Source organism: Culex quinquefasciatus, chromosome 3 (assembly GCF_015732765.1).
Source record: "Culex quinquefasciatus strain JHB chromosome 3, VPISU_Cqui_1.0_pri_paternal, whole genome shotgun sequence".
NCBI lineage: Eukaryota > Metazoa > Arthropoda > Insecta > Diptera > Culicidae > Culex > Culex quinquefasciatus.
In genome coordinates, this window is record NC_051863.1 from 159,289,798 (window position 1) to 159,312,676 (window position 22,879).

The window sequence follows — 22,879 nt, forward strand, 5'->3', positions numbered from 1 at the left end:
TAGGCCTATATAAGCCATTTTTGTGTATATGGAGCCGATAGTACTCGAAAATATCATTTGAGAAGGGCGTAAGTTATTTAAATATTTTTGTATTTTGCAATTTAAAAATTACTGTATCTCGAAGCCGTTGCATCGTACCAAAAAGTGGTCAAAGACAAACGTATAGAAAATTGGACGGGCTTTCTGAAAAAAATACGCTGAAACAAAAATACATGCCACTTCTATGTGATTTTTTTTTATTTTTAAGTTTAAAAGTTAAATTTCAAGGTGATGTTACGATTTTTTCGCTCAAAATTTTTGAGGAAATAGTCTAAGATGTTACCAACAGACTGACGCAAAATGCAAGATGGTATGTCTCTCCTAAAAAAATACAAAAATCATTTACTAAAACTGTTTTTATGATAAAGTAGTCTAAACGTCAAAATTTTTAAAAGCCGATAGTGGGAATCGATTCCCCAGACAATTTTACATAACTTTTATGTAAAATTTTATGGGGAATCGATTCCCACTATCGGTAACATCACCTTGAAATTTAACTTTTAAACTTAAAAATCAAAAAAATCTCATAGAAGTGGCATGTATTTTTGTTTCAGTGCATTTTTTTAGAAAGTCTGTCTAATTTCCTATAAGTTTGTCTTTGACCACTTTTTGGTACGATACAACGGCTTCGAGATACAGTAATTTTTAAATTGCAAAATACAAAAATATTTTAATAACTTTCGCCCTTCTCAAATGTTATTTTCGAGTACTATCGGCTCCATATACACAAAAATGGCTTATATAGGCCTAGGATAACATGTATACAAAGTTTCATTGAAATCGGAGAATCCTGATTTGAGCTGGAATTGCTCAAAAACGGCAAAATGTACATTTTGAGATTTTCTCATTTTTGAGTTGAGTTTCAAATTCCAAAAAAAGAAGGAAAAATTACATACAAGAAGGAATTACAAAATATTTAGAGAAGAGTAAAATGTATACCTCTTCTTTAGGAGTAATTTTATATAAAAGAAGAAAAAATAGCATAACTAACTTTATTCTAATTATTTAAATAATTGAAGGTAGAATTTTAAATAAAAAACTCTGCTGTTAAAATTTACAGAAAATCAAAAGGTACATACAACTTTTAAGAAATTTTTCCTTCGTTGAGTTGAATTTTACCTAATCATTGAAGCAGCCAAAAACCTTAATAAAAATACTAAAAAATGTACTGCATTTAATAGATTGTCCCTTTTTTAATCTAGATTTTAAATAAAAGTGTGAAAATTGCTATAAAATGCTTTTATGAGAAATATTAAAAAAGGGGTACAAATTGAGAAAGTTAATTTTTCAACAAAATCATAATCTCTAAAAGAAACCGTTGTTATTAGTTAAAATAATAAATAAAAACAATGCATTTTTAATTCTTTGAAGTGAGGAAATCTAATCGCACAAAACAAAAATATCTAGTAATAATTGTGAAAAATGTCCATTATGCAATACACTTATGGAAAATGCATTGCACAGTGGTCCAGATCGCAAAATTAAGTGGAAAACGGATTTTCCAAAAAATGGTGAAGTTTTGAAGCTTTGGTGTCTTCAGAAGAGTTGTTGCAAATGGAAAACTTTTGGTTTGGTTGAAAATTAGGGTGGTTCACTATTAGGGTGATTTGGAAAATCTAACTTTTCAGGAATATTTTTGGGATTTTTTTATCTTCTAGAAAGTTGTTGAGCTTGCCAATCCAAGCAACTCTGTCGAAGACATTAAAATTTTATATCGTAATCTACGCCTTCTACGACCAAATTAATATAAAGCATCTAAGCAAACCTTCAAAAATCAGTTTTTTGAATGTGGCAATTCAGGGTTAAGTTTAAGAGAAAAGTGATGTTCGGGGCACTTTTAGAGCTCTAAAAAACAAACCATTTTATTTTTTGACAGGTCAATTTGGACTTAAGGGTCAAAAGTTACAGCGATTTTAAGGTAAAAAAGATGCAAATTTAAAACTTTTTTTCCTTGAATTGCCACATTCAAAAAACTGATTTTTGAAGGTTTGCTTAGATGCTTTATATTAATTTGGTCGTAGAAGGCGTAGATTACGATATAAATTTTTAATGTCTTCGACAGAGTTTCTTGGATTGGCCAGCTCAACAACTTTCTAGAAGACAAAAAAATCCTTGAAAAAATCCCAAAAATATTCCTGAAAAGTTAGATTTTCAAAATCACCCTAATAGTGAACCACCCTAATTTTCAACCAAACCAAAAGTTTTCCATTTGCAACAACTCTTCTGAAGACACCAAAGCTCCAAAACTTCACCATTTTTCGGAATATCCGTTTTCCACTTAATTTTGCGATCTGGACCACTGTGCATTGTACCAAATGAAGCACAACAAATTCTGAATATACTATTGGGCGCCATTAGGGTTGTCCAAATCTGGGTACTCCCAGTGCTACCCTCTAAAATCGAAGATTGATCCATCACTTGGTTAAAGTCCACATTTGAGCTGATTCTGACTACGGGAACCCAAGCCTCTAATCGCTTGATGTTTGTATGGTCATTTTTGGTAGCTAATAGTGTTGTGGGAAAATCACAAAAATATGGTATCTTCGAGAAAGTTGTTCCAAATTTAATGAACATCCTATTTGTTAGAATTGGTAAGTATCGGACAGTTATTGCGCCCTCTGCAGGCAAAAAACTGAAACAGTAGCTTTCCTTCATACATTTTAATGATTTTTCCCAAAACAAACATCATGGGCTTACAGGAAGGGGTTCCCGTGGTCAGAAAGATCTCGAATTTGGAATTTAGCCTAGTGATGGGTCAATCTTAAATTTCAAAGGGTAGCACCGGGAGTTATTTGGACCACCCTAAGCGTTATACATATTTTGATTTTGAAGAACTGGGAATTGCACTTTGGAAAATCGAAACTTTGATAATCGATTACAAGGGATTTTTTCTTGGGAAATCCAAACTGTTAGCATCAATCGAGTACTACCTACAACTCTTCTGTTTGCTTACCTGAAGTAGGTGAGGGCGGGGAATTTCGTGATACCATACTGCTTTGCTAGTCGTTTGTCATTTACTTTGACAAAGTCCACACCGAACGAGTCGGTGTCGTCGTCAATGTGCTCGAGTTCGGCTAATACTGTGTCGCATGTCGTACAGCTACGGGCGTCTGGAATTTCGGGTAGCAACAGGGGGAAAGATGGTTAGGGCAGTTGTTTCTAGCGATAGAGAAGCGAAAGACGATCTTTGCTGGTGGCAACCTGGAATCTATAGAGAGCTGTCCAGTGATTACGGTGCTGTTGTTCTTGCTGATAGTTCTTAACTGTTGAGCTGTTTGGTGTTGATCTTCCCTTATCTTTTCTAATTATACTGTTTGTGTTGCTTCTTCCAAGCAGTAGTCGCCGCTTTGGATGTCCACTCTTTACGCAAATCCCGCTGGCGCCAAACCGGATATGACACGGTTGTCAAAACAGCTTTCCACACTCGTTGTGACAGAGTTGTCCCAGCTACATAGGTGTTCGCCGATTGTCTGCGGCTTAGGTTCGCGCGGCTTTCCACTCTACATTATCTGGGATGTTTTAAAAATATCCTCGGGGTGGCAATCCTTTCCGCCCGGTGGTGGCGTCTCCTGGCGGTGCGAAAGTCATTTATTCGAGTTGTGCGCGCGATTTGCATGGCCATTTTTTTTCGCGCTGTTTTTCTTGGCTGACAGCGGCGTGCTAAATCTACCAGGCGAGAGACGTCAGGTTTAATTTCATCGTCGCGCGTGCTGTATCGCTTCCTTATTGTATTAAAAATACAGAATTTCTGGCAGCGCGTGCAGGGCAGCGTTTCCCGCCGAAATCTTCGAAGAATAAGTGCGTCAGGTCGTCGTTGGTTTTTTTTGTGTGTGTTGCTGCGTGTCTTAGAAGCCCCAACCCAATAACTTGACCCAGTTGGACTAATGGGTTTCGAAAGCGAAATTGCTAGATGAGTTCGAGTGCGCGGTAAAAATAACCAACTAGCTCATATTTCCAGAGATGGTCGGCGAACGATACACAGCGTTTTTCGGCTGTGGCCAAGCCGATCGCCAGGGATCAAACAATCAACGTGTGTTTTCAGCGCGATGTTTGAAGTTTTGACGGATGAGAGCGATGAAAAGCTTGTAATCTTCTCGACTAAGGGACGTCTTCAAATTGTGTGTTCTAGTTATGAAACCACTGCAAGGTGATTACAATCTGAAGTATTTGGGATGTCCCGTACTTTAAAGCTATGAACCAATCATTGATGCCCGGTCGTTGATTTACACCTAAACTGCCCATGTTCGCATAAATGTCCCATATGATAAAACATGTTTCCTGATTTCTAGAACAAAGTACTGGATGTTGCATTCTTTTCTGAAACAAAACTGTATAAATAACTCAAAAGTGCTGAAAATACATATGGGACATTAATGCGATCAGGGGCAGTAAACTACCATGCACAGAAAAAAATATGTGAATTTACTCGTCACGGAAAAAATGAATCACATGTAAACTCAGTTGATGTAAACTTGAGATTCGACGCAAACGGTTGAATCACACGTAAAATCATGTTTTTACGTATAATTTGTTGTAAATTTACATCAAATTGCATTTAAATTTAAATGTTTTATGACGTGCAAAAGTGTTACATCATAAATGATGTAACATTCGGAAATATTTTTTTGTGTGTGCCGGGAAAGTTTTTTTTTGTATGGAAATTTCCACCTTTTTTGCAAGCTGTTGATGATTTTTACATTATGACGAGGATTAGACAATTTTTTACACGGAGAATATTCAGTTCCAGAAATCATGAACAAGCGTTCATCTAAAACGGGACCACCTACAAAGTTTGCACATTTCATGGTGAATTTTCCTAAAATGATAAGCATTTAACCCTCTACAACCTAACCCCGCCTTTAGACGGGCTTCGATCTAAAAAATCGCCAAAAATCAATTTTGGAAAGAAGAACTCATAAAATTTTAGGAAATTTTAGAGTTGGAAGTTTAACTTGTTTTATGTAACTTTGCCAATGTTTTTAAAAATGTCATTTTTTAGGGGTCAACTTTGGCTGTGTTTTTTACTAACATTTCCTATATTTTCAGTAAAGAGAAGTATGCAGTAATTTTTGTAGTGTCCCAGACTATGCCTCTACGTATTTTTTTGCAATTTAAATGATGATGGTGCGATTCTACAGCAGAAACGTGAAAAACATGCAAAAAATTTAAAAAGTGACTGTAAAAACATGAAAAAATTAGATAGGCGAAATGTAATTATATTAGGTGGTAGAGTAGGCCAAATACTACCAAAAACAAACATAAACTAAACAAGATAAACGCAAATTAAAATACTAAAAATGAAACAAGAAAAACATAAAACAAGAGAAGTAAAGTTTTTCGTAGAACAAAAGTTGCTCAAACAAAATGACCTCCTGAACACGGGAAAAATAAATATTTTCGAAAAAAAAATTGGGCAGTAGAAGGTTAATTTGAGCCCTTTGTTTGAGGTTCTCAATATCATGAATGTTTGTTCACAATTTTAGAAAGTGATTTTTTTCCGTGTATTTCTGAATAAATGCTCGATAAAGCCAAATTCGAACTTCAAAATTTTTCTCAAGTCTGGTGGTCACTTCAGCGTACAAAATTATTGGAGTCTTTCATCTTTGCCATGATTTTTCTCCAACTGATATAATGCTGCTTTGGCGTTAGTATTTTGACAAAAAATATCAACAATGTGTTTGTAAAATAATGTGTAGGGTTATTATACAAACACATTGTTGATATTTTTTGTCAAAATTGTGATTAATTTTGGCGGCGATTTTCCTATTCCTTATAAAGTTGTTAGCTAGGACTTCAATGATGAAAGTTCAACCTGCTGATCAATTTTGGTGAAGATAGAAATTATAAATCAAATATATATGTTTTCAATAATAATTTGACTGATATTCAACAAACTTTTGAATACCCAAGTAACATTTTTTTCCAGGAGTTCTACAAGAGCTCTTCAAGATAGCTACAGCATAGCAGTTTGGACCGCGGTAGGATAAAACTCTCTTCAAGTACTCTTCCAAACTCCTGAAGAAGTTTTGAAGAGAATTTTATCCTACCGCGGTCCAAACTGCTATGCTGTAGCTATCTTGAAGAGCTCTTGTAGAACTCCTGGGAAAAAATGTTACTTGGGTATGGAATGGTTCGTCTCCAGTGTATGACTACAAGCTGACGTACTGTGTGACGTGGAGAAATTGCTTCAAGAATGTATTTTTAGACAATGAAACAACAAAATAATGGAAGTTAACCTCTGTGTCAGTTTTGTACTGTCGACAGACTTGGATGCTGCATGACTAACGTTCGTTGTAAACGACCATGCTTCGGGCAATGGGTACCAACAGTTCAGTGAGCTGCCAAATAGGAATTAAAAATTTCACTCTCATTAATTAGCGCGGAACAGTCACACAAAATGTATGCTATGCAATTTCTGATAGAAGACTGCCAAAAAAAATCTGAATCCTGAATGAAAGCACTGTTTCTACCCAAAAATGCAATTTAGAACTTTGTCCACCCCAAATTCACCTGTAAAACCCAGCCCACAAACAATACCGTGTGCCGTCGTCTTGTGGAATGTGAGACCCGCCCCCCCCCCCACTTGTTCGATGGCAAAGTCAGATTTTAAAAATAAAACTCAGCCGTCTAAAGTCTTCTGCTGCGATGAAGCGATCAAGGGTCTTCGCGGTCGTGTCAACCGCCGCAAAGTCGAGTCGAGCAGCTCGAACTAGAAATTCAGGTCATCAGTCGAGATCTGTAGTATACAGGAATCCACCGCACACTGGTTGCAGTTTGCAGTCTAATATTATTATTAGGATACGTTAACTCTGTGTGAGTAAGGCACGGCAGCGCTGTGCTGTCGTGCTCGTGAGTAACACGAGTTTTTCACGCGATGAGTCCAAAATTGTGACACCCCTACCCGCACCCGCCCTTTATTTAAGTTGGGGTGGGAAGGGATTTCCCTCTGTTGTAGTGACACAGCAGCGCAGGCGTTCCTAGTCAGATCTGAAGGAACGTCGTCAAGACCTTGAACCATTTGTGTCAGAATAGTGCGAGATGATTCGGACCACGTGGGTTCGTGCAGCATGATTTATGAGGTGTAATTGGAGGAGCGTTGTCTAATAACAACAAAAATCATCGCATCATCTTTCGTCGAGAAACAAATTGTTTTTTTTTTCAATATTTAATCTATTAAAATATTGAAAATATATTAAAAAAAAAAACTCTCTTTGAAGGAAGGATTTTGTAGTTGTTTTTCTCAAAAGGCGTTATCCATAAAGTATGTCACGCTAAAATCGGATCGAAATCCATAATAAAATAGATTTATGAATGGTTTTAGAAATAGCAAAAATACGTTTTTTTGTACAATTTTACCCAAAATGCTCAAACTTTTACAGCTTGTAACTTTTGAACCCCGTGGTTTAGGGAGTTGGTCTAGAAGACTTTTTTAATGTCTCGGCGAATTTTTTCGAATAAATTGGTCCCGTTCGTGTACATCCTTGGACCAAATCAGCCCATTCTCCTTTTCTAAACAATTTGTTTTAAAATAAAGTACCCTTCTTTGTTAGCTCGTTTCTAGAGAAAGTATAGCATCCAAGGTGCAACCATAATGCACAACAGTTACAGTAATTTTTGTTTAACAATTTTCAGTAAAAAACAGTTGTTAGAACTACATACTATTCAACTTGTATATAAGGCCGTTGCAAATATTTTTCAAAATTTATGTCGCCCCCCCTTCAAAAATGGTCTGGGGTACAAAATTTTTTTTTCCAAAAAACTTCTAAATTTCCATGAAAATAGAAGTCTAATCAACTGAAAACAATCTAAAATGCAATTGTTATATTTTTTTTGACCCCCTCCCCCCCTCGACTTTGGTCAGAGTCGAGGGACATAAACTTTAAAAAATATTTGCAATGGCCTAACTCACATAAAAAATATTAAATCTTGGAATGTCAAAAAACTTGCATCAAAAGTTTGTAAATTTAGACCTTTTGAAGCGTGTAACAAAAATAAAGCTACATTATACGAAAAAGTGCATATATTTTCCACTGTTATCGTTTATTATCTGATTTTTAGTTTATATTAGAACAATGAGATGAAGCCAGAAGTTGATTGGGCATGCTTTTTACAATTGTGTGACTATTTTGAAACATTGTTTAAAGATTGCCATGCAGTTAAATACGGTAGTAGGGTATTTTAACCATAAGTGGACCTCCTTAGTTGAGTCGACGAGCAAAATGCACAATTATTCAATATTTTAAGCACTATTTCATAACCCTTTGTTCAACACAATAAAATCTAAAGTCTTTTGAACAATTCTGACTATCAATTATTGGTTTTTGTTCCAAAAAATTGCCGTTTGAAAAAAATGATTTTTGTCAGTTATGGACCCCCTTTTCCTGTAGTGGGCCCGGGTTCATAATCCGATTGTGGACTCGGGTCCACTATAGGAAAACTGTTGTTGTTATATCAAATTTAACCGATATTTGATGTTTGATGCATGGTGTGGGTCTAATAATAGATATAAAGAACGAATGTGGGCATTTTCTAACTTTTCACTGTTAACAAATAAATTTTGTTAACAGATATGGCTTAAAACAACTTACAAATAATTGACTTTTAAACTCATTTACTTCCGAAAAATATTGAAGAAACTGTGTCAAAAACACTGTAAACATAAAAACGATTAAGAAAGGTAATTTTGATGCAATTTTTTCCATATTTATTACTGAAATTGTTGATCAAAACATAACAATAGATTTGTTTACAGTTGCTGATAAAACCACGCATGTTATTATCAAAAAAAATGTTTTGTTATTGATTTATTATTATAACATATAATTTCAAACTTCAATAATGATGCTTCAGTTAAGTTCAATTAAATAAAGTTTTGATCGCATATTTATACTCATGATTGAAATGTAAGCAATTAGGTTGTATGTTTAAGAAAAACTTTTGCTTAAATACATAGTTTTTTTTTTCATTTTTGTAAGTTAAAGTAACAGGGGTCACCTTTTGGAAAAGTTAGGATTTTCGTTGTCTCATATTGGACCCCCTTAATTTTGCTCGAAATTGAGCAGTTCATCGTTTTATTTCAGTGAATTTCCTTAAGCTTACATTATTTTGACTTACTGAAGTGTAATTATCAGTGAAAAAATGATTGGATAGTTAATTCAGTCATAAAATGGAAATGCTGTTTGTTGTGAAAATGCTAGTGGCCATTGCTGATTTCAGATGTCGAACTCAAAACACATATTTTGGCGGAAAGGACACGTCAATGTAAGTCAACATTGTTTTAAATGGTGCTGAACATGCCAAGTAAAAGATTTGTAGACAAAAACACGCTTTTAATTGTGATTTTATTGATTTTTTCATCAAAAAACCTTCAGAGGGTCCACTATAGGAAAGAAGTCCACTAATGGATAACGTACCCTAATATATGTAAGTTGAAATTTTTTTGTAATTTTTCTAGATTTTCATCGTTTTGTTATAAAGGTCGTTTCAAGATTTTCCAGTTTGGATGAAATTTTATACTTTTGTTTGCCTATATATGATATTAAAAACTTGAGTTCTCTCCATTGCATTTGAAGTGACTTTTGAAGCACTTTAAAATTTTCCATGGAGATCTTGGATTGGTTCGATTTTTCCTCATAGCTTTAGCAAATTACTTTTAAAAATTCGACATTAAAACAAATCTTTTGCAACAACCAACAGTTTGGAAATATCGTGAGCTGTAATACGCTGTTAATGTATAAATAATTTGCTGTGCAGTTTATACTGCTACATGCTATATTAGTTTTATAGTGAAATAATGTTTACTTTACTAATTGAAACGAGAAAATTAGCTGAAGGAAAAAGTCACATAAAAAACAGGGAAATTCTTAGCAGTTTCAGTATATGGTACAGTCATCCCTCATATTCTGAACAGTTTACGGATCGGCCAATGCACTATGGTACATTGGGTGGCCAAGTTTCAAAAAAGTGACCTCCTCCAAATATTTTTTGGTATTTTTTTCTCGAAAGTAAACATTCTAACTAAGAAAAATCCAAATTTTCAAAGCTCTAAGTTTATTCGTTACGGAGATACGCAAGCTGAAACTCAAAAAATGGGGTAAAAAACTAGCGTTTTTCGTAAAAAAGGCTGATTGTTTAATTTTAACATAGCTCAGCCATTTTAAATGTTTTACTAGGACAAATATACATCGTTGGAAAGGTAATGAGATAAGCTTTGAAACTATTAATAGATAAAATGTAGTTTCTAAACCAAAAACTGATGTTTTCATCGAATAACTGGAGCATTTTTTGACAAATCATATTTTTGTGTTTGTTAATCGAGTACTTTTTTGCTAACCGATGCTAAACATGAAACTAAGATCACTTGAAAGATTGGATTATAATCTAACATTGCTGAAATTTCCAGCCTGCGATTTTTGCGTTTTCGGAGATATGCCATTTTGAACATTTACGTTTTATCAAAATTTGCTGCAATCTACATATGCGCCCGTTTATTTCACTTGCTTTGCTACCTACTTCGTGGGCATCGTCGCTTCAAAAATCAATACCTGGTTTCAAGAAGTTCGAAATGACTTTATTGGAATTTTCTGTTGCCTACATTGAGTACCTTAGTCAAAATAAGGTATTCGTACCGAAGTTTCTCAAGCGAAACTGGAGAATCTCAGTTTGATACCGGAAAAAGTATTCAGCAAAATGTTGACTTAGCATGATGAATTTCTGCGATCAATCCATGAAACTGATTCACATTTAAGTTATATGTTGGTTAGTATAAAACATCATAAAAAAATACCTTTAACATATCCTGAAGCTGTCACAAACTCTATTTTTATCGTTTTACTTCATAGTTAATATTTTGAATGAAATTAATTTTTCTGTTAGGGTAGGGGGGGGGGTCTCAAGTTATATGGCATGGACTCACAAAAAGAAACACACAGCAGTAAATAATAAATATTTGACTTAAAATGAATTTATTACGCTTAACAAAATTTTGTTGGAGGGGAGGAGAGGGGGGGGGTGAAAGAAACAGGAGGGAGGGGTTGTGTCCTTAAAGTGGGGATGTATTAGCTTATCCATAATTTAATAATATAAACTTGCAAAACAATATATACGCAATTCTGTTGCACTTGCAAATGTATGAAAAGACTATTTATTATAAACAATCAACTATTGGAAAACATGAAAAGTCATAAAAATCGACGTATATCATTTCAATACCATACAATTACCCAAATTTGTATGAAAAAACATTTAAAAGCAAAAAAATAATTTGGCCGCCTGTTTGTATGGAGATGGCCCATAGTGCAATGTTCAAAAAATCATAGCAAATCGATAAGTGAACTTAATGATTCGCTTTTACCTTCATTTGAAAGCTTTTCTTGCGATCTTTCGAATGCTGTATGAAACAACTGCAAATTTTAACTTTTATATCAAGTTTTTGAAGAAAAACTTTTATCCTTGAAATCCACAAATTCGGAACACTTTTTTCTTACAGATGTAAACAAACTTTGGATCTCTCCAGGAGTACATATTTGTAATAAAATAATTATATCACACACTGCAACCAGTGATACTCAAGCTTAGTGATGTTTTATCCATGCTCTGATAACTTTTTTTAAAATATCAGTTAAATTCAAGTGTTTCACAATCGTGGGGGGCACAATAACATCCCGCAATCATGGAACAGGCAATTTGGAGGCAGTGTTTTGCTGCTCAGGATTAAATAGTCTTGAAATGAAGTTTTTTGTTCAAAAGTACAGAACTAGCAAGAAAATTCCAAAATTAAGGTCCTAAAAATAGTAGGGTCGAAAGAAAAGCTGCATTTGGCATGCTATTGACAAATTATCACAAAAGTGTTCCGAATTTGTGGGTGTTCCGAATGTATGGGATGACTGTGCTGTTTCCATTTAATTAGCTGCTTACACAGTGAGTAGGAGCATTATTTAGCAAAACTTTTAAATGAAACATGCTTGCTCGTTTCCTATAAAGCTATGTTTTAATTTTTTTAACGGTAAAGTAAGCTATGTTTCATATGTTAATAGGACCTTAAAAATATTAGAAATGCTTTTAAGATGCTTTAATCGTACCTAAAAGTGTTGACTAGGCAACATTTAGCAAATACAAACTTATCCTACCTTTTCGTAGTATAAAGGAAATGGAGATACAGTCGACTCTCTGGTTGTCAATATCCAAGGGACTGTCGAGGAAGAGAATCATCAGTTTACAGAGCGATGCAAAATGAAGATTCGATTGAAAATATGTTTTTCTTGGTACCCAGCTATGGGAGAGAATCATGGCAACGTCCAGCAAACAAAAACAAACTAATGTCAAACACTCTTCAAAGCTTCGTTTCGCAAAGAAGAATGTCTATGCAAGCCATGAGATAGTGACAATATTGACAACCGGAAGAGATTTTTAAAGCAAACAGAATCCAAGGGACCGTCGAGGAAGAGATCCTTCAAGCAAGAGAAAATATCGAGGAATAAAGCCAATCGAAGTATGCAGTTTGAAGGGACTGAAGAATTAATCGACTGTATATATATTTTTTTTCAGATTTAGTGTAATATCAATCTGTGTACTAGACAACCCGCATGTAATTCCGTGGAACTCTTCACGTTGGCATATCAACACTTTGAAGTTCAATTGCAGCTCTTAAAAGACGTTTTCAACTGAAAGCTAGTGATAATTTGCTCAGTAGGAAGTGAGCAAGCAAGTTTCCTACCAAAGTGTTGCATATAATTTGTTCAAACAGTTAAATACATAAAAAAGGATTGATGTAAAACTGAAGGCTAATCCTTTTTTTATTTTTTTTTATTCTGTTTTTTTAGTCCTGCCGAACAAATGAGAATTTCCTCTATCAACTGAGACTTACAAATTTCCTGAATGAATAGGGTCAATACATTTATCCACAATTGTTCGACAGCGTCTATTGGCAAACCGGTTACCGAGGATTCATGGCACTACCTGAACCCCGACATTTGTTTTCAAAGTATGCGTAAATAATGTTCGTCACTTTTTTCTTTGTCAAACTTATTTGCATTATTAAAAAAAACTAAAATAAGTGACAAATCCTGTCAGTTGTTGTGTATAAACCTCAGAGGTTCATGTTTAAGGTTTAAGAGGTTTAATTATTTGAAACCTTTAGCTAAAAATAGTGATTTTTGTGGGATTTTTATGTCTCTTGTTATCTTAGCCAATGTTTGAAAATAAATAATAAGAGCCAACTGTATGTACGTTGTTTACAAATATCCCTTATGTATTCTGGAAATAAAAATGTTTTGTGGCGTCTGAACTAGGATAGACAGATTGTTGAAACTTTATCTTCGGCTTTTTAACATTATTTTGCTTGAAATGTGACAAACAAACACAAGTGATTTGAAAAATATGTCAAACATGCACCATAAATTAGAAATGAACTTGAACATAAATAAACATGTGAGAAATTTAAATCTTTGTGAAAATTCAAGTTTCACAGAAAAGTGTTGAAAAGTTTAAGCATTGAAACAAATAGCATTTTTAATTACACAGAAAAAATCAATTCCCATAATCGTGGATTGTGTTTATGAATTTGAGGACCACGAAGAAATTTATTCATGAGTATGGTGCATTTGCACTATAAACGTGAATATATTCCTCTGTGGTTCTCAAATTCATGAATACAATTCACGATTTCGAGAATTGACTTCGTGTAGGCATCTCTGTTTTGAGTCTTAGGTATACTTATTATTTCGTTTCGTTTCGTTTTGTCCCGCCCGTGTGGATCAATCGGACCGCGCACTGGACTCACAATCCAGAGGTCGCCGGTTCGAATGCCGCGGCGGGCGCTCTAAAATTCTTTGTGTAAATATGGGTATTCGGCGCCGTCGCTCCGTGCCATACTTTCATACACTTAGGAGCCCAGGGCGGCGAAGTCCTTGTAGATAAAAGGAAGACACTAGTGGTTGGTACTAGCAATGGTGGCCGACAGCTATAAAGTCAACTTCGTTTTTATTATTTCGTTTCTTCAAAGGTAATTTAATAACATCTCTTTGATTCCTTTTTACTTCGTCTAGTTTTGCCTGCTCCCAACGGGTCAATTCGGAGGCAATTTCCGCAAATGTTTACACTCACGTGCGATTAGCTACCGTTCCTGCCCTTTGATGTAGCGCAAAAAACCCTGCGAGCGTCAAGCGTTTACACGTAAAAAACTACATAACCCTTTTCACCGCCCAACGACGTCTGTTTACAGTCGATCCCACCTGACGACGACCTTCGGCACACTTGTTCCACATCCGCCCACGTGCCGTGCTCCAGTCACACCTTCTGCTTTCAATATCTGCCGGCGATCTAGAACTTGCCCACGGATTCTTGCTCTGCCCGATCCCGTGCCATCGCTCTCTTACTCGAGCAGTGGATCGAGCAGCCGAGTGTCGAGTGTCGTGTCGGTTTAACCTCCTCTCCCGTGTTGGTTGCTTCTCTCGTACGAACGGTTCTACACAGCTGCCCTGACCGTGTCGTCGTCGTTCGCTGTGTTTGCGCTGTGGTGGCCGTCGTCTCTGTTCGAATTATTTCAGCATCCTGAATTTTTAGGTGGTTTATTTTTGTACACTTTGTTCTGATTGTATTGTAACAGCAGCGACAGCAGCAGAAGATACGGTAGCAGACACTCGGGACCGGGGTCTAGATTCGGAAGCATCGGCGGCCACTGCCGAACAATACGAGACACTGTTCGCGGGGAAACAATCATGCTGAGAGTTGGGTTCGCGAGGTGGGTTTGCACAATATTGTGTAATGTTGGGTGCAGCACCGACGTCAGGTCAGGAATGTCCTGGGAGCATACGGCCAGGGTCTTCGAACTGGCTTTGACGTATGCTTCCACAAACTGCTGACCGCTCGCTCGCCGGGCATTCGGTCCAAGCTTTTCCTTCACCGTCGTGCCAGCTGTCAATTAGCTTGTTCTTCTTTACAATCACCATTCATTCACTTTCTGCACACACTGTTTCTCATTCTCTCTGGTTTCGTGCCGTTTTTTCCCTCGCTCATCACCGTTCGGTTTTCACGATTATTTTTAAAAATAATTCAGCTCTCTATAATTCCGGTTGCGCAATGCCTTTTCTTCTCTAGGGTATTCACACTGAACTGAACTACGGTCATTCCATAGGGAAGGAAGCGGTGTACGCATTGAAGCACTGTTCCACACAACTCACTGCCAAAGTTGGCAGCAAGGCAAATCCTTTTCTTCCATTTATGGCACCAATTGGTTCCTGGGCACTTTGGCCGGCGACACTCGGTACACACTGGAGTTCCCCTGGAAGCCGTTGAACCAGCTACTCAAACCATCCACTTACACCAATACACCGCGACGTAATCCTTATCCTCTAGTATCCGTTCCAACTGTTTCGCCGAGACTTCCTCGATCGTGGCGGTGTCGGCCGCGGGGGGCGCCGCCGCCTTTTTTGCACAGTCTACATCCGCTACCAGTAAACTACTCACAACCAACAGACAGCACAGCGGTGCCACTAGACTTCTGATCCGCGAGAAGATCATCTCTGTTCTGGGCTGTTGGGCGGGACTTTGGTCAAGTTCCGCTCCCGTCAGAGGTCCGCTCGTAACTGAGCGCGGTCCGCGATCGAAAAGGTTGAAAATTTTCGCTTAAAAATACTTTCGGTCCCCTGGTTCTGGCGCGGACCCGACGATCTGTCATGGTTCGGGATTTCCGCCGAGTTGGCCCCGAAGGTGCGCGAGGGTGGCTGTTTTCCCGCCTGGTTTTTGGCAGATGCGCGCGCGCTTGTTTTCGAATTTTCACGCGCGCGCTTTTAAAAATAGTACGCCGCACGCGCGTGGCTTTGTTTATTTCGAAAAGTCAGACTTCGGCTCGAGAGTAAATTGGGTCGGTGGCGATATCTAGTTGTTTAGGAGCATATTATTTTCGAAAAAATACAGCGAATTGATACAAACTGGCTGTTATAGACGATCATGCCAAGTGACAAATCGAGTCACCAAAATAGGAGGAATTTTTGTAATTTTCAAAAGGGATGCATTTTTGCAAATCGATAAAATCTTTAGGGATTAAATACGGCTATTTCAATATATTTTTTTTTTAAGTTGATTATTAATTAGGAGAAATTTTGGTCCTGTACATAACCCATTTGTTGGTATATAAACAAAATATATGGCAACCAGTTTCAGAGCGAGTTCAAAAGCAGAGCATACCCTAAGATACATCTTTCTTGAGATAATTTGATCAAATTCGAGTTCCTGAGCCAATTTCGCATTAGAAACATGCATTCAAATGTTTATTTTATCCATTCATACCCTTTAAGGTGAAACGGGACGTCAGTTCTTGGACAACTTCTGTTCAACTTAAATTTATTTCTGAGCTCGACAGATTGCTTACTATCGACCTATTCAGCACCTGTAAACAAGGAATTTCTTAAGTTACGTCGTTTTTCTGGAAGGTATTGTGAATTTAGCTGGTAGCTGGATTTTCTGGCATCTTCTCATGGTTATTGGAAACGGTCGTGGATAGACCTCTTTAAATCTTTCCCAGTTCCTGAGGGGAACTCGCGGCCGGCATTTACAAAGCGGATTCAGTGGCAGTTTTTAACTCAACTAATGATTAATGTTAACATTTCATAGGTCGCCTTCCTAAGGTGTCGTTGATAAGGTCCAGCTTGTGACGATAGACTACCTTCCCTTTACTAAGCAATCGAATCCAGAAGAGAAACGATCTATCGCTTACGAGGCGGAAGGCTATGTGACGAAGTTCAATTTATTATAAAAAATTAAGGATTAGGAATAATTGTTTGAACATGCTCGCAAATTTTCATTTTTAATCACATGGTTACCCCTAATTCTGGCTCGATGTCATCATATGACCGCGTGCTCCGTTTGTTTGTCAACAAAGCTGCAGCTGGATGGTGAGACGAAGTGAGGGGGGAGAGGTTTTGACATTTTGAGCCGACGGTCGTTTCCAACGACCAAGTCCAGCAAGGTACTGATCGTACAATACTTCCAGAACTCTGAAAATCTCCGATTCACCATTATTAAAATCAGGTTCGGGTCCAAGGATACTAGATGTCATCAAAAAAAAAAGCAGATTCTGATTTTTTTTTCAATCGAAGGCATAAATGGATGAATCCCGAGCAAAAATAAACACCTCGACGTTGTCGTGCTATCTTGTCGCACGTCGCTTTTCAACTTACCGAGAAAAACTCGTTTTAATGTTTTATCTCGAATTAACAAGAAATAGAGCACGCAAAGTAAACCATAACAAACACGCTTTTTTGTTTGTCAATTTTGTGGATTTTCTCGAAGTTTGGTTGAATTTGGTTATCGGAGTCCCGAGTTATCATTAAAAATGTTAGCAGTAGTCGGGCATGTACGTGTGACAAACTGCATCTTACTAAAATCTAGAGCGTCCAATTTCCCGTCCCGGAAAAAAACCCGGGAATTCCCGAGATTTCCTGGAAAAAATATATCCCGTTACAAATTTCCCGGGAATTTCCGAGATACCAGCGGAAGCATGAATTTTCCCACCTTTTTGGCACCAATATTTTGAAATTTTACCAAATAAAATAATTATAAAACCTGATTTGATTTAATGCATCTCAATCTACTATTCATATTGAACTAATCAGCTGGCTTGTAAATTGCATGTCAAGGTTTAATTCAGATAATATTTATTTCTGAAGCATTCACAACTAGGCATATTGTTTGCTTATAACGCTCTTATGGAATTAATATTAACTATTTTATTTTCAACAATCCATTTTAACGATTTGTTTTTGTTATATCATTCGAAAATATCCGGCCAAGATCAAAACTGAGTTTTGTTTAACATTTCTGTTCACCTTGACCAAATTGAATAAAAATTGAATTGATATAATTAAATGTTTCAAAAAGTGTTGTTCGAGAAGAACTTGTTCAAAAGTATTCGAGAAATCACTGTTTGAAGTTATTAATTTATAAAGCGCCAGAGCTACCAAAGGCGTAAGTGGGTTAAATATGAAAAAATATCGCTTAATTTTAACTACTTTTACACTATTTTTTTAAATCTAATTTATTTATCTGGTCATATAACCATTATAACTAAAATCATACCATAAAGGGAACCATGAAAAATCATTAAAAAAAACAACTTCACCCAAAATATGAAACCATATTTCAAAAACTTGCTTCAAATATTCTATAACTTTGAGGTGTGATTTCATAAAATAGTGTTTCAAGTTAAATGGCGCTAGAAATTAGATTTTTAAGGCAAATACAATGATTAGGTATCTATTTATTCAAAAGTTGAAATACTTGTTCCGGAATAAGTTATTTGCCATGAAAAGCATTATTTCTAAATGATTTTTTTCCATTTCAACTTTGTAAAATACAAATTGAAAAGCAATTTTATTGTTATTGTTATGGAGCATAGATTTTCACTGTCCACTGTACACTTTAAATTAGTACAATTCAAAAATTAGAGCGTCCAATTTCCCGTCCCGGGAAAAAAAATTCCCGGGAATTCCCGTAAAAAAAAATTTCCCGTTTTCCGGGAAATTTATAAATTTCCCGGGAATTCTGGAAATTCAAGCGGAAGTATACAATTTCTTAATTTTTTGGATCATTTTTTTTAATGCTCTAGAAAAAATATGAAACCCAATCTAATATTAAGATCCTTTTCTGATAATATTAGTTTCTGAAGCAACTTGAAACAGCAAGGAAAATAAACTTTTACAATTCAGGTAAACTTTTTAAAGAATGCTTGGATAAAGAATACGAATAGTTTACGTTTTTGTTTACCATGATCAAATTAGATGAAAATTGAATTGGTATCATTAAATATTTCAAATAGGTTTTTGGAAGAAGAATTACTTGAATTCGTTCAAAAAATTTCAATTTAAAGAAAAAGAAATATGGAGCACTGGTGAAACAATGGGTGTTAGAAGGTTTAAAATGAAAAAATAAAAATCGAAGAGTCATGTTAAATCATGTTTTCGTTCTATAAAAAAAACTTCAATAGAAGCCGACTATAAAGCTGAATACCAAGTGGAAAAAAAAGCATTTTAAAATCATTGAAAAACTACTTTGTATTGTTTAAGAGGTGCCCAAAAAATGCAAACATGGTTTAAAAACTAGCTACAAATATTTGAAAACATTGAGTTGTTTAAAGTAAAACAAACACGAGAAGTTAGTTTTTTAAGGAAAAACTAGAAAGCTTAACCATTTTGTTCAATAGCTGAAATCAGTATAACTTGGTTTTGAAAAGTTATTTGTTATGAAAAAAATAATTTCTGAATGATCTTATTCGTTTCAACTTAATGTGTCAAACCATACTCTTTCAAACTGGTCACAGAGGCAAGTTTTAAAGAAATTTTGAGATTGTGGAGTATGGATTCATTTTACTTACTGTTCAAAAACTTTGATGAAAAAATACTTTTTTACAAAAAATACTTTTCAACAAAAAATACTTTTCAACAAAAAATACAAGAGATGATCTCTTGTCCATTTTCTTGAAGTTGTTTGAATTTGTACGTGCAGTCAAGCTGTTAGTTGATCTTTACACTTATTTTAACCATTGAAGTCGCTGTCCTATTCAATTTTGACGTAAAATTTGATTCAGAATCAAGATTAGAGCAATTTTGAATTAATTTTAAATTTCCCGGGAATTCACGGGAAATTGGTTGAAAATTTCCCGTTTTTCGGGAAATTGGTAACCCTGGGAAATTGGACGCTTTACAAAAAATACTCACTACTTATTTTTTGATTACCTAGGTACGATTTGTAAGACAGCATAAAAAACTAGAAAAATTATATATTTTCTCAAAGTTGCATGATTTTTTACAAGCAGTCATGTCATTAATGTATCCTCACACTCTTTTTGACTAAAGTTGATTTTCTATACAGTTCTGTTGCAAAATAATATTCAGAAACAGGATCAGAATAATTTTTGTTAAGTTTCAAATGTTCAAATGGCATTCCCGGGATTTCCCGGAATATTTGATGAAAATTTCCCGTTTCCCGGGAATTTTGTAACCCCGGGAAATTGGCATATTCTGAAATGCCGCGCGGCGTGTACATTTGAAAGAAACGGACAATAGCACGATCAAATCGACACTTCTTTTATATGAAGAGTGATAACAATCTACCAAGATTTTCCGTTTTTTGTTGAATATTTTGGATCTGTGAAGGTCAAGACGTGTGGCATTGAGAGCTGCACAAAATGGCGTTCTTAACTCAATTTGCAAAAAAAAAAAAACGCACGTACGACAAGATAGCACGATCACGAGTCAATTATTCAAAACTGAAACCCAATTCATTATTTCAACTGAATCACTTTCAATTTATTTGACACAGTAAACAATTGGCATTACATGGTGTTCAAAACCCAAACACAAGTGCGCATCAAATTGTTCAATGCCAATGTCAGATTTTTTCCACACTAGACAAACCGTGACACAAACATCGATTTCTTCACCTCATCGGCGTACAGAATGTAAAACTGGATGTAGATGACCAAATAGGTTGTGATAGCTCCAATCATCTGTAACGCAATAACGACATGTTACACAATGCAGACCGAAATTAAAAAAAATGCTGGAGTGCGCTTACCCCACACAGCATGTTGCAGTCGATGAAGAAAAATCCCATCGCTGAGAACTTGAACATCTTGTTGGACATTTGGAACGGTGTCGTAATCTTGAGGATTTCCTGTTGAGATTTAAGGTCAGACAGTGGGCAACTAGGGAAGTAGGGTTTCATACCTCGGAATTCATGTGACGGGATCCGCGAAGCTGAAGGTCGGACACGAGATCGTTGGCGACTTTGGATTTGTTGGAAATGTTTTCGCAGAGCAGTACGATGGTTAGCAGGACGGTTAGGTTCATGGCGATCGTGTTGAAGCAAACGAGCAGGGACCAGATGGTGAAGCCGTTCTTGCCGGTGAACCAGTACAGTATGGTGTAGCTGTAGTAGAGTTGGATGGTGGTGACGATGAAGATGGACGTGAAGGTCAGCAGAAAGAGAATTCCAAAGTGTTTGTCTAGGAGTTTGCACAGCTCGTACAGGTCGTTGTAGCGGTACAGGATCTTGGGCAGTCGGTAGCACTTGTTGAGACTGAGGTCGTACAGTTCTACGATGTGGATGTTGTTTTTGATGGTTCGAGTGTACCCGGTAGAGGCCCGGATTTTGTTGCAGGGTTTCTTCAGGTCCGCTAGTGGGTTTTGCTCGAGAAGCAGCAGTTCGTTGAGAATGCGAAAGCGGGAGCTGATGTAGAGTAGAAGCAGGATGGCTTGAGTTACGGCGAGGACGTTGACCAAGTTTGGGAAAATGGTGATAAGCCAGTACTCGAAGGTGATGTGACCGCTGAAGACCGTTACGTAACAGTCGAAGGTGGTCATGGCCAAGAGTAGAATGAATACACCGGTGAAAATGCCGATGTTCCAACGAATGTGCGTGGAATAGTTGGGATAGATCGAGTCCTTGTTGAGCTCGTCTTCGAACTTGTTCAGCGCACGGATGATTTCGGCAAAGCCGTTCAGCTTGAACATCGGATTGACGAGCAGGGTTGTGAGCATGATGGCATTACTGATCAGTTGAAAGTAGTTGGAGATACGCGAGATACGATCGTTTACGTAGGTCCTGGTGACGATCGAAATGATCATGGAAATCCAGTACAGTGCAACGAAAGCTCCAATCGCACAGCACAGCGACTTGGACAGCTTGATACGGCTTCCCTTCACTTGGTACGGCATCAGGCCTAGGATGTAGTAGAACTTGGTGTTCATTTGGACAATCCGAGTGATTGACGAGGTGGATGTCTTTTCGTTCATGATGTTCGAGTGATTTGTACCACGCCACGTGAAGATACTGTTTGTGGAAATTTTTACAATTCGAAACTGCTTTTATTGGTGTTTCTATCAGAAGCATATTAATAATTAATCAACAATTCTGCTAATGGCATCGTGAGAATGGTTCAGCTTTGCTGACGCTTTCTTTTCGATAACGGTTAATGCAACCATCGGGAACTGGTTCCATCCTGAATCATTATTGCGTAGGTCAGAGTTTTTTGTTTCTATTTTATGTTGTGTAATCAGACGTACGTTTGGTTCATTCAAATGGCTGCTAATCTGAGAAATTGATACAGAGGAAGCTCCACTTGAGAAGGATGAGTTTCGTTTGAGATTGTTTATATGGTGAAAGTGATTAAATTTTGAAACGACGCTTCTAGACATTCTTTAATAGACAAAAATTTTCTGCGCTTTTCACTAGAGCCACAGAAATGTTTTTGAATGTCTGCTCAGAAAAACTTTTTCAGAGCAGGAAGCTAACCAGTAGTATTCTGACCTTGCTATGCGATAATTATGAGTCTCGACAAAAAACTTATTTTTTCACTGACAGATTAAACCTTCTTAGGAGCAACATAAAGTCCTTATCGCGCTATTTTGGACAACTGAGTAAAAAACCCTAATTTTTAATTGCCGGCTTATCTGCAGTGAAAGTGGACGCTGTGCTCATGAACGTTCGTGAAGCTGTCTCCGAGAACCGACTAGAACACCAAACACGAAGAAGCCTTACTTCTTCGCCCAGGTCGGCCAAGTGCTTTCAGTGGTCGTCGAGCAGTGAAACAGAGCCACACACGTTTTCGTGCGTCCAGTACTATCCGATGCGATGAGCTCTAATCAAACTACGTTAATCGTCACTTATCACCAACACACATCTAGCGACACGTACAGTTTGGTTGATAACCGCAAGAAGCTATTGCACTTTGGCGTGATTGTGCTTGCCTGTCGCATTAGACTTAAAAACGTTACTTAATCCACCTTAAGGTGGTTGGTGCCTTCCTCGCATTCATGTTGTATTTTAGGTGGTATTTACAAAT

General features: G+C 36.7%; 2 protein-coding genes across 5 annotated transcripts in view; both read right to left on the reverse strand.

Annotated features, from left to right (window-relative positions):
- The window catches only part of LOC6054588, a 34,916-nt gene extending 19,276 nt beyond the window's left edge, over positions 1-15,640 (reverse strand). For 3 of the 4 annotated variants that reach the window (XM_038266038.1, XM_038266037.1, XM_038266036.1), the window contains exons 1-2: positions 15,360-15,640; positions 2,993-3,149 (exon numbers count right to left, since the gene is read on the reverse strand). In XM_038266038.1, coding sequence (XP_038121966.1) covers positions 2,993-3,149; positions 15,360-15,558 — 356 coding nt within the window. In that variant the 5' untranslated portion in view covers positions 15,559-15,640. The remainder of the gene's footprint in view (positions 1-2,992; positions 3,150-15,359) is intronic. The other variant, XM_038266039.1, reaches the window with a different exon arrangement.
- A 4,756-nt stretch (positions 15,641-20,396) lies between these two features.
- Positions 20,397-21,830, reverse strand: LOC6050882 (putative gustatory receptor 2a). Its single transcript, XM_001867370.2, has 3 exons — positions 20,763-21,830; positions 20,611-20,709; positions 20,397-20,542 (listed from the first exon to the last, which is right to left on the reverse strand). Exons 1-3 carry the CDS (start codon positions 21,828-21,830, stop codon positions 20,441-20,443), a joined length of 1,269 nt encoding a protein of 422 aa, XP_001867405.1. The 3' UTR covers positions 20,397-20,440.
- Between the last annotated feature and the right edge of the window lie 1,049 nt (positions 21,831-22,879).